Source organism: Pteropus medius, unplaced genomic scaffold (assembly GCF_902729225.1).
Source record: "Pteropus medius unplaced genomic scaffold, Ma_sr-lr_union100, whole genome shotgun sequence".
NCBI lineage: Eukaryota > Metazoa > Chordata > Mammalia > Chiroptera > Pteropodidae > Pteropus > Pteropus medius.
Window position 1 is genome coordinate 20,862,941 of NW_024351730.1, and position 12,565 is coordinate 20,875,505.

General features: G+C 33.6%; 1 protein-coding gene across 2 annotated transcripts in view; it reads left to right on the forward strand.

The window, feature by feature from the left end:
- The window catches only part of MOB1B (MOB kinase activator 1B), a 48,846-nt gene that overhangs the window by 21,567 nt on the left and 14,714 nt on the right, over positions 1-12,565 (forward strand). The window contains exons 2-5 of one of the 2 annotated variants that reach the window (XM_039845389.1): positions 1,985-2,089; positions 2,828-2,898; positions 4,214-4,380; positions 8,255-8,348. In XM_039845389.1, the coding sequence (XP_039701323.1) occupies positions 1,994-2,089; positions 2,828-2,898; positions 4,214-4,380; positions 8,255-8,348 (428 nt within the window). In that variant the 5' untranslated portion in view covers positions 1,985-1,993. The remainder of the gene's footprint in view (positions 1-1,984; positions 2,090-2,827; positions 2,899-4,213; positions 4,381-8,254; positions 8,349-12,565) is intronic. The other variant, XM_039845390.1, reaches the window with a different exon arrangement.

Genomic DNA, 12,565 nt, shown 5'->3' on the forward strand with positions numbered 1-12,565 from the left:
ATCCACCCAGTCTATTCTCTGCATGGCAACTAGACTTATCTTTTTAAAAAATATTAAATCATGTTACTACTTTTGGTTTTTAAAAAGATTTTCAATGGCTTTTCATTTATACTATGATAATCTCAGTTCCATACTTTGGCCTCTTAAATCTTAGCTAGTGTGGTTTTACCAGCCTTTCTGATTTCTTCTTATACCCTATTCACAGTTATCTTTTTACCCCTACTCCTACAAAACTCGCTTTAATACTAGATTATCCTATAAATCTGGAATGTTCTTCTCTAGATCTTCATATAGCTTGCTACTTCTTGGCTTTCTAGCCTTGGGTAGGATTTCTCTACCTAATCTTAATGCTTTGTCACATCACATTATTTGTCACATCATTCTGTTATTTTCATCATAGCACTTAGCACTCAATAGTTTTTATTGGTTTATTTTCTCTTTTGCCTCCTCTCTCCACCATGAGAGTAGGGATCTTATCTCTCTTTTTCAGTGCTGTGAACTGACCAGGACTTAGAACAGTGCTACTTAGAACATAGTAGGTGGTCAGAATCTGCTAGTTAGATGAATGAATGCAGGGGTGAATAAATGGATGAAACAAACTGACTTATTGAGGTGGTAAGGAGCATTATTGTGAAGCTATTATTTTAATAGTAAAGTTTTATCCTTAAATTTTTTTAAAAATTGAGCTATTATTTACATACCATAAAATTCATTCATTAAAGTGTACGATTCAGCAGATTTTAGTGTAGTTACAAAGTTGTGTAACCATCATGACTATCTAATTCCAGAACATTTTTATCACCCGCAGAAGAAATCTCTTATCATTAGTAGTCACTCTTCATTTCTCCTCCAGGCCCTGGCAATCACTATTCTACATTCCTGTCTCTATGGATATGCCTTTTCTGGACATTTCATATAAATGGAATCATACAATATGTGACTGATTTAGATATATATCTATATAAGGAAATACTGTTCAGTTTGTAAATAGAATACAGTAGATGTACTTTTACCTTATTATATAACGATCTCCTGGATATATTAACTGAAAAACATTATTTATTATACATAGTATGCAACAATTGTGTAAAAACAAATAGGCATAAGCATTTTTATGCTTGTATAGACTTAGACTCTCTGGAAGGATACACAAGATATTTCTGAGATTCTTCTGATACACAGTTCTCCTGAGATGGATGGGAGGGCAACATACTTTCTGTTATTGAAAATGTTTTTGAATATTTGCAATCAGATATCTTAAAATGCCATGTGAATTATGTGCATTTGGCCATATATTGATGCTATAAAAGTTTTTACTCATTGATGGTGACTTTGGTGTACCGGCTTTGGTACTGGAGGATTCTGTAAGTTGGTCTTTCGATCTAGGAATAAGGAGCAGTATTGAACACCCTTCCAGGGTAGGGTGGAGAGTGGTAGGAGTTTCAGGTAGCAATTGAAGAAAAAGCTGAATATGATTTTAAAAAACAATATTAAAACATATAGAGTATTGAAATGGTTAGGTTATTCTGCCTAAATAAAGTAGAAGGGCTAGAGAAGGAAAATTAGATGGAGAACTTGAAAGCATTTTGGAAGTATGAATGTACATGGAAATGAGAAACAGAAAAGATTTGACATTCCGCAGGGAACTAAAGCTATTTTATATAAACATTATCTCATCTCTAAATTATACCCTTTTGTAAAAGTTATTTTCCAGACTTTCGAAAAACAAAATAAAGAAAGTGAGGCCCAGATGAGAATTTGTGGTTTCCCATGTAACATAAGAAGAAAATAGCAAAATGAAGAATAGAACCAGAACGTTGTTTTCTTGATTTGGAGTCAAGCCTTACAATTATTGAGATCACTTGAACCTTGATATGGGTATAGCACCACAAAACAAAACAAACATTTTTTTAAAAATTCTGTTTTGTACTTAATATGTAATAGCATTTGTTTCCAAAGTAAGGTTTTATTTTTCTGCATCCAGTCTTAGGAGATGAAAGGATGGGAATGGACATTGAAAGAAAGCTTTGGACATTGCACTACCATTTGTTTTATTACTCTGAGTCATTCTGGTTCAGGAAAAGGAAAGGTAATGAAAATACTAACATTTGCACATTTTACAGTTTTAAAAGCTTTTTTTCACAAATATGATGTTCTCATTTTGCAGCTGTTCAATGATACAGATAGTGGTGATGTTTTGTTATTTTTATTAGGCTTTCACTGTTAAAGAAAAAATAGGCTCAAGAAGGTTGGGTAACTTGCCTGAGATAACATAGCTAATAAGTGTCAAAGCTGGACTTCACAAAATTGAACTCAGATTTTTTTTTTTCTTTCTACACAAGTATAAGGTCTTAACGAGGTAGATTTACTTAGCTTTGTGGAAGACCAACTCTGAGTGAAGCATCTATCTAGAAAACAATTGGAAGCCTAAAACTTCAGAGCAGAGTGGTTCAATAAGTGAATGGTTTTGGGGGTGGGTGAGGCTCTGACCCTCCCGAGTTGCAGGCACAGCGGATGTCCCTGTAGTACCCATGTACTCCCTTAGCCTTTTTCAGAACAACTTGTCACATCATCAGTTGCTGCATCTGTCTGAGGGAGTGTACTTAATTTACACCCTGCCTGAAGACATGCACCATATTAGTCATAGGAGAGCTATTTTTTTTTTGGTAATTAATGACACATAAATTAGTAAAATGGCTTTTTGTAAAAAATGTTGGTGAAGTTTGTTTCTCATTAAATTTTGATAAACTAAGGATGAGAAGTAGAAAATAAAATAAACCTCATGCTCAGTAGTTACAATGATCTTTTCTGTGTTTTTATATTTTAGAGATGCTGGGAGAGAATTTGGTGTTTAATGCATTATCTGATTAAAGTGAAGAAGAGTTTCAACACTCTAGTGTGGGTCCAGAAACTGACTGTATCTAGTATTTGACTTTTGGATTTACTCTGAGTACACTGGAAAACCACTGAGTGGTGTTAAACAGAACAACATTATCTAATTAGTGTTTTTAAGGAGATACCTTGGCTGTTGAGTAGAGATATCTGTGAGGGAAAGGAGCAATGTTAGAGTTGAGGAGCATTAATTTACTCTTAAGTATAACACCTGAATAGAGATTTAAATTTAAATGAGAATGCTATTACCTTAGAGTAAAAAATACCTGTTATTTGAATTGGGTATTTGGGTTGACTGTAAGATTCTTAGTTTATCATAAATCCTCAGTATATTCTGAAAGCTCCCCAGGTGAATATAATATGCAGCCATGGTTGAGAACTACCACTTTATCTTGGTGAACAAGGGAGAGATCCTGGGAGTAAGTTTGGGAGAATAGGTGAAAGTTATAGAGAGCTTGGAAAGTATAACTGTTGATTATCTGTCTTCTTTGGAATTCCACTTTCGTATTCATATGTTTAAATGTCTGCATATTTCAGTGGTATGTGTTTAGTAACATTAAACTCTAATTCATTTTTTCCTTTTCCTTTTCATATGAACAGAAGAAAGGAAGTATTGAGAAGGGGTGAATGGGATATAATACAATTTGATAAGATCTTGCTAGCATCAAGAGAAGAATCCGTCTCTTAAAAACTCTTAAAATCATTTCTAAGACTAGTTTCATTTGGTCTACTTAAAAAATATATATGAAATTTGAACAGACCAACCATATTAATGTCTAGCTACTTATCTGCGTATCTGGAATTCTGGATTAAGATTGCTGATGCTTCCTAATTGGGTAGAAGAACATGTAGCCTTTCTTGCTCTAGGATTTTGTGTTTTATTGATATAAAATTGTACCTTTATACTTTTTATACAAAGGAAATAAAGTGTATTAGGATGAGGGACTTAGAATAGGGCGAAAAGGAGTAAAATAACTAAAGATTGTCATAGGAGTAGTTTTTCGTTTTTCAAGATTACAACCTATATAATCTTGAATTGTTAATTTATTGTGAAGAGCTGGATAGTTACAATTAAAAATTCTTTTTATTCTGGGAAGTTGCAGTAGGAAATATGGAGGTCTGTAGGAGTTTTGGGTATCAAACACAGTAGTTACAGCAGTTATATTGCTGAGATTTAATGCAGCCAATACAATTTAGGGCTGTTTATTTGTAGACATTTAAAGTCACTGCTACATTATTTTATCTAGTAATAGACTGTAGTAGTTTCTGTTCATAGTCGTGCCTTATATATTGAAGTGCCTTTTTTTTTCTGTCTATTCAGTGGTAGTCGCTCCTCTAAAACATTTAAACCAAAGAAGAACATTCCAGAAGGTTCTCACCAATATGAGCTCTTAAAGCATGCAGAAGCCACACTTGGCAGTGGCAACCTCCGGATGGCTGTCATGCTTCCTGAGGGAGAAGATCTAAACGAGTGGGTTGCAGTGAACAGTAAGTAGCCTTTCTGTTTCTCAGTAGACTCCAAATTAGGTTTGCAGCCTCACTGTGAGTGAGTTTTGGGGTGCTATGTATTTTAGATTTTAGAATCGAGTTAGTAATTTAATATCATACTGTAGTGATACCTCAATCCACTTTAGCTTTTATGTTATTTTATTTCTGAATATGAAATTTTATGAAATTCTTGTCTCCTGTTATAATGAAATGCAAAACATAGATATACTGCCTTCAATGGAAAAAATATTAACAGCAAGTAATATTTATGGAACTGTATGTGTCTGGCACTCTGCTATCCTTTCTACATGGATTATTTTATTTCAGCTTTACAACTTTATGATGATGGTACTATTATTATGCCAGTTTAACAAATATAGGAAGCTGAGATAGAAAGATTAGTGATTTACCTAAGTTATACAGCTATTAAATGGCAGAGCCTGGGTTACAATATAGAGCTATAGAATTTCAGAGACTGCACTTTAACTGCTATGCTAAATTGCCTCTTTCAATAGCATACTCAGTTATTTCTATAAAAATGATGCTTTTTTTTTAAAGAATTCAATAGTGAGCTTATGAAAATAATAAAATATGTTTATAAGATATTCTTAACACCTTGGAAGAAAAACATATAAGTAAAAAGTAAATATATTCTTGGGAATTAAGCCAGAGAAAGTTGGGGAATAAAGTGATACTTTTAATATTCAAAGTTTTTCAGCCTTAGTGAAGAAACTAATAGAACTTTATAATTGGGAGAATTTTATATGAATCTAGTAAAAATAAAATGAAATTTAATTGAAGGCATATACTATATGTCTAGACTTTGATTAACGGAAGGCAAAGTAGTATTTTTCTTGCAATATTTGATGGTATCTTATTGTAATTTGAAATATATCATGGGATTTATAAATTGAACTGCCACCCACTAATAACTTTTAGGAACCTAAAGGATTTTACTGAGATGTCTTAAAACCTTACTGTGACAGCATTTGGATAAAAGCAGTATTTATTGTAATGTGGCTATGCACCTGGACCAAGAGAATTTAATTACTAAAGAAATAGTGATTTTTTTTTTATTGGTGAGACCCATCTTACTTATAAGATGGTTCTGTGACACTTAAAAGACAATGTTCAGAATAAATTTCCAGTATATGTGTACATCCTTTTTTTGTACTTGTTTGTGTCTTTTTTGTACCATTTGAGAACTTATTTACTAATGTAAAAAATCTAAAGAAGGCAACACTGAAGTTCTGTACATGAGATTCTGACTTGTAAGTATAAAAGCAGATCATCGTTTTCTGTCTGTGTTCTCTCTGTCTCAATTGCCAGAAATGAGTGTCCGTACTGCTGAAATGCTTAGAACTTTAGGAACTTCTAAAATTTCATAGGCACTTTGCAATAATAGCTGGACAAACATTACTTTGAATTAGGGCATTAGAACATTCAATTATAACAGGTAATTCTGCCTTCAAGATACAGCAATTGACTGAAATATTGGATTCCAAAATTTTTCTTATTTATAGTATTCTTCCCAAATGACACTTGATGAGGTGAATGGGATTTGAGACTAGACAGATATTTCTGCTCACTGACAGTGATTAAGTAAACATTTTGGGTATGTAAAAAGAGTGAAGGGAATTTGTTGATAAGATTGGCATCTTAATGGCTCTTTGGCTTCATTTCATTTGCCAGATGAAGATAAATGGTAGAAAATGGGAAATCTTGACAAACCCAACAACCAGTTTCATAGGCAGAAACCAGAGCCTGGCTATAAACATTCTGCTGCTAGAAAGAGTGATAGCTTAAAGAAGATAGAAAGAAGGTTCAGGATTTTGAAAAAAGCTAGATGGTTGGCTTATAAATTTATGTGGCACAGAATCCTGAAGCCATTATCTTGGTTTATGGAAGGAAACTGACATTTACTAACAGCCCATTTTATGATAGACACATAATTTTTAGCACTCTATAATAAACCCCATTTTAAAAGTAGGATCTTAAGGTTCAAGGTGGTTAAGTAACAACTGGTAAGTATAGGAGTTGGGATTCAAACTTGTCTTATTTCAAAGCCGTATGTTGTCCTTTGTTCTTGTGGAGGACAACTTAATTATTAAGTTTCAGAGTCATTACTTAGTAAGTCTTGGCTCTTTGAGAGGTAAGAGGGTAGAGGAAAACTTGTAGGATTAAAATTAGTGTAATGCTTATTACTGCTCTGCTTTCATCAGCAGTTAACTTGGACTTAAAGTCATTTTTTTTGCTGCTCTAGAAAGTCTGAATTAGTAAAGTGCTACTCATGGGTAATGGATAGTAAGAGATTATAAGACTGCAGAAATAAAGAGGGAACAGGGGCTGAGCTCAAAGTCACTGTATGTAGGATTTGTCCTTCAATATATGGATAAATGATCCTTTTCTGCCTGAGAAACTTAAAAAGATATATTTTTGCCCAGGAGAGTATAGTCAATAGGGTATTAGAGTCTGGCTAGATAGATGGCAGTGGTTATTGGAACACTCTTTTTGGTTTCCTTGAATTCATTTGTACCAAGTTCTCATTGGCTGTTTGCTTCCATAACTTGTAATTCCCTTTATGAAAAACCCAAGTGATATTTTCCCTATTAGCCTATAAACTCAATAGGACATGGGATTAAGTCAGTTTTTTTTTCTTATCCTTAGAGGTTGGCATAGTTTCTGGCATATATAAGGGTCATGCAATGTCCAGGAAGTGGTAAAAATATTAATTTTTGTTAAATCAAGGGTGATTATACTGTACTCTAGGCCAAAGGTTGGCAAACCTTTTTTTTTTTTTTTGTAAAGAGCCAGTTATTAAATGTTTTAGGCTTTGCTGCCCATATAGACTCTGTAGTAACTATTCATCTCTGCTCCTGTAGTTCAAAAGCCATCATAGACAATATGTACTCAAATGGACATGATTGTGTTCTGATAAAACTACAAGAACAGGTGATGTGCCAGATTTGGCCTGTGGTCATAATTTGCTTACCTCTGCTCTAGGGAAAGACTAAATAATAGTAAATGAATGTATAACTATCTAGCTAATAGAGGTGAGAAATAGAATAGTAAAAAATAATGCTAAAGAACATAGGAAAGAAAAGAAAAAGAATTATAATAGGTAGGATAAACAGATAGCAAATAGTAAAACAGTAAATTGAAATCCAAATATTTGTAAGTTGTATTAAATGTAAAGGACAAATGCTTCAGTAAAAAAGATGATAGTGTCAAGATGGTTCTAAAGAAAACAAATCTAAATTCTGTTTCCAAGAAATATACTTTAAGTATACAGGTACAGGTTGAAACTAAAAAGTTAAACTAATCTAAAAGGTGATATAGTTATGTTAATGTCAGATAAAGTAGACTTAAAGGCAAAAATAAATAAATAAATAAATAAATAATAAAAAGGAAGATTTGAAAATGATAAATGGTTCAGTTCACAAAGAATATATGGTGTCTGAATTTGTGTCTTTAGTAACATCTCAAAAATATAGTAAAATCAGTTGACTAAACTAAAATAGACAAATCCACAGTCATAATGGGAGATTTAAATACTCCTCTCTCAGTAATGGATAGCAAATGTAGAGAAAAAGAATCAACAAGGAATTAGAAAAATTTGAGCAACATGATTAAAAGACTTGACCTGAGGGACACATGACCTAAGTGCCTCAGATTATAGACTTGCATATTCAAAAATTGAAAGCATTGAAATCATATAATATACATTCTTTGATCATAGAGGAATTTAGCTAGAAGTCAATAACAAAAAACTAGGATATCTGTATATGTTTGGAAAGAATACTGATAAATCTAGACTCTGCTTGAATATAATTAAATTTTAATATTTTACTTACAACTGATGTTTGCTTTGTAGCTGTGGATTTCTTCAATCAGATCAACATGCTTTATGGAACAATCACAGATTTCTGTACAGAGGAAAGTTGTCCAGTGATGTCAGCTGGCCCAAAGTAAGACATGGTTCATGTTCAGTTCTCATTTTTACCTTATTTTACAATTCTTAGATAAGAAGGAAGTTTCTGACCATAAAATTTCTGTACTTAGCATCTCCTTCAGTGGTTTACCAATGAGTAATATACTAAGTCCAGATTCCTTAGCTTGAGCTTTATGGCCCTTCCTGTGTTTTCCTCTATCCTGCCTTTTCTGTTTACTTGGGTCTCTCCAAACTAGAATATTGGAAATGCCTTGCTCCATTACTTATACTCTGAAAATTTGCTTATTCTGTTCTTCTCTTGGTTACTTTTCTTCTTTTCCCATCTCTCTACTATCAGCTTCTGCTAATATTTAAAAAAAAATCTTACCCATCTTCAAGGCCCACATCAAATGCTTCCTTCTCCATGAAACTGATTTCTTCAGACTAGATATGCTCTTTCTATTTAACTTTTTTGTCTTCGTGATTATGTTTCTTTGTTATATTATACTTATTATATTTATACATATCTTTTCTAACCTGTTAATTCATTCTTTTAAGTCCCTTTTGGTGCAAGAGCAGTGCCTACCATCTAGTTACCACTCAAGAAATGTTGCTTGGATCAATACATTTTTGAAACTGGCTTTTGTTATTACTGTGGCTGATAGTAATGATGGCAGCTATCATTTATTCACTGCTACCTAAATGTAAGGCCTTTATACATTTATTTATACAGCAACCCAATTTGATACAAAAACTTGTTATCCTCATTTTCTAGAAAAAGAAATTGAGCTTGAGAAAGGTTAAGTAACATGCCCAAGGTCCTGTTACATAGAAACAGGCAGAACCAGGACTGAAATCTGGGTCTCTCTGACTGTAATGCCTGTACTCTTGCTACATTTTTAAAGAAATATTAATTGATACGTATAAGACACATAGAGGGGTTTTATTTTTAGTGCCAACTTTTTATAAAGTGTGTTCTCTCCTCCCAGTTATATATATACAGGGTGTAAATATCGAAACAAAACAAACTGCCCAAACTTACTAGTGCTTAGGAATATTATCATTATAGGCCGTGACCTTAGATTGCTAATCACTTATTGTACACATGCTTTCATTGCTCAGAGTATTTTTGCTAACTTTTAAATTGCAGTGTCAGTGTCAGATCTCTAGTTACCTAAGAGATACAATTTTTTTTACTTCATAGTCATTATTTATTGAACAAATTTACACAGTGAACAAAGTATCACCTAGAGTTGTCTACCTTATTCCTCAAATTGACTCCAAGTGAGTTTAGATATTTCTCAGAATCCAGTCCTTTTAAAAAAATCGACAGCTTGCCATTATCGAAGATGTTTAAAATAATATGCTTTGAACATTTCCTAATGTAATTTTGTTTGGGGGAAAAAAACATTTCAAACTATTTAAAACTTTGAAACTTCAGAATAATTTTAAGTGTACAGAACAGTTGCCAAAATAGCACAAAGACCTCCCATATCTCTTTTACCTAGATTCCCCAGTTATTAACATTTTACTGCATTTGTTTCATCACCCATTCTCTATACTCATTAATATTTTTTTCTGAACCTTTTTAGCAAATTGTAGACATTAGGCTCCTTTACTCTTACATATTCAGCTGTATAGTTTCCAAAAACAAGGATACTTTTCTACATAACCAGCATACAAATCTTCAACACCACTTTCTCCAATTCATAGACACCATTTCCATTGCAGCAGCTGTCCCAGCAACATTTGTTTTTCATTTCCAGTCCAGGATCCTATCTAGGAATATGTATTGCACTTATTTGACTTACCTCTTCACATACCTTCAATCTGGAATAGCTCTTCAGTCTTTTCCTGAATTGGCCTTTGTGCATAAAAAAGTTAACATAGCAGGCCTGATTACTGTTTCTTGAAAGGCCTGTAGACAAAGTTGGAGATTGGATGGCATCAGGGAACTTGGATTTCTGAAGGGTTCCCACCACCCTAACTGCTAAGAGTAGCTCTCTGTGCCTAAACTGGACAAGTGATATGTCTTATGCTTTCCTTCTGGGAGTCTGGAATTTTAATATGTGCCTACTTGACCATCTCTTAATAAAAAGCTAGACACCGAATCTCTAAAGAACTTCTTCCCTGGTGGACAGTATTTGGCATGTGTTATTACGACAGTCCTGGGGGAATAAGGGTGGCTTGTGTGACTTCACTGGGAGAGGACTCTTGGAAGCTTACTCCTAGTTTCCTCTGGACTTTGTCCCATTTGCTTTTCCCTTTGCTGATTTTGGTTTGTGTTCTTTTACTGTAGTAAATCATACCCGTGAGTACAACTGTATGCTGAGTTCTGTAAGTCTTCTTAGAAATCAATGAATGCAGTGTGGCCTTGGGGACCCCAACACACACTGTCTAGTGTTTCCTTATGACCAGATTCAGGCCATGCAATCTTAGCAAGGAACTCACAGAAATGATAACTTTCTTTTTCTTAATGGGTCATATCAGGAGACACACAATGTTGACCATCCCATCACTGGTGATGTTAACCCTGATTACCTTATCATGTTAGTGTCTGCAAGGTTTCTCCACCTCTCAAATATGTCATTTTCCTTTGTAATTGACTAGTATTTTATAGGGAGGTTTTCTGATATTACACCAATATCTCATTCCTGTGAACTAGGCAGAATTACTGCCACTTAGAATAGTGCTGTGATCACTTTCCCCACAGAAACTTTATCGAAATAGCTGGTATAGGAGGCATATACCTAATTCTTCAAAAGTAACTGGCACAGGATCTCTATAAAGATACTACAAAAACAAAATGTGATTTTCCTTTCCTGTTTCCTTCCTTCCTCCCTCCCTCCCAACTTCCTTTCTTCTCTTTTTTCTTTCTTCTTCCTTACCTCCCTCCTCTTTATCTTTCTACTTTTCCTTCTATCTTTTCTCCCTTCCTTCCTTTTTCTTCGAGAGTCTTAACTTTTGCCCCATCATTAGTGCTAAGAAGATGCAGTTGTCATGGTTTACCATCTTTACCAGCAGATGCTCAGGATTATACCAAGGAGAGACATTTGTTAGTAGCTTAGCACTCAACTCCTTGCAAAGTGGTATTGGGTGATGGCTCGTAGGGTTTTGTTCTCAGTTACTGCTTATTATTATTATTAACCAAGAAATGATGAATGTTTTGTAGTTTCAGTTAATAAGCTCATACCATGATGACAGAACTAAATTTCAAAGAGAATGGTCTTTCAAAAGTGGAATAAAATAATCAATGGGGGCAAAATAGAGTTATAAGTGAAGTCATCTTATGTATAAACATGACAAAATAAAAAGAAAGGAACAGAGAATTATAGTTATAAACTAAAGTATAAGCAATATAGAATTTTTATTTTTCAAACAAATGAAGCCTAAAGTTAGCAGAAGGATAGAAATAATCAAAATTAGAGCAGAAATAAATGAAATTGAAAACAAACAAAAAAAAACAGTAGAAAAAATAAATACAACAAAGAGCTGGTTCTTTGAGAAGGTTAATAAAATTGACAAACCCCTGGCTAGACTCACTAAAGAAAAAGAAAGGACACAAACAATCCGGGATGAAAGGGGAAATTACAACTGACATTGCAGAAATACAAAGGATCATGCAAGAATACTATCAAAAAGTATATAACACCAAATTCAATAACCGAGAAGAAATGGACCAGTACTTAGAAAAATACAATCTTCCTAGACTGAATCAAGAAGATCTGGGAAATCTAAATAGACTGATCAGCAATATGGAAATTGAAACAATCATCAAAAACCTACCAAAAAGTAAAAGTCCAGGACCAGATGGCTTCACCGGTGAATTCTACCAAACATTCAATGAATATTTAATACCTATTCTCCTCAGACTCTTCCAAGAAATCGAAGAGGAGGCAATACTTCCCAACTCATTTTTATGAGACCATTATTGCCTTGATACCAAAACCTGGTGAAGATAACACAAAAAAAGAAAACTATAGACAAATATCTTTCATGAACACAGATGCAAAAATCCTAAATAAGATACTAGCGAACCGAATACAGTAACATATTAAAAAGATTATACACCGGTTAAGTGGGCTTCATCCCAGGGGCACAGGGATGATTCAACATACACAAATCGATTAATGTGATATACCATGTAAACAAATTAAAAAATAAGAATCATATGATCATTTCAATAGATGCAGAAAAAGCCTTCAACAAGATACAGTATCCATTTATGATCAAAACACTTAACAAAATCGATAT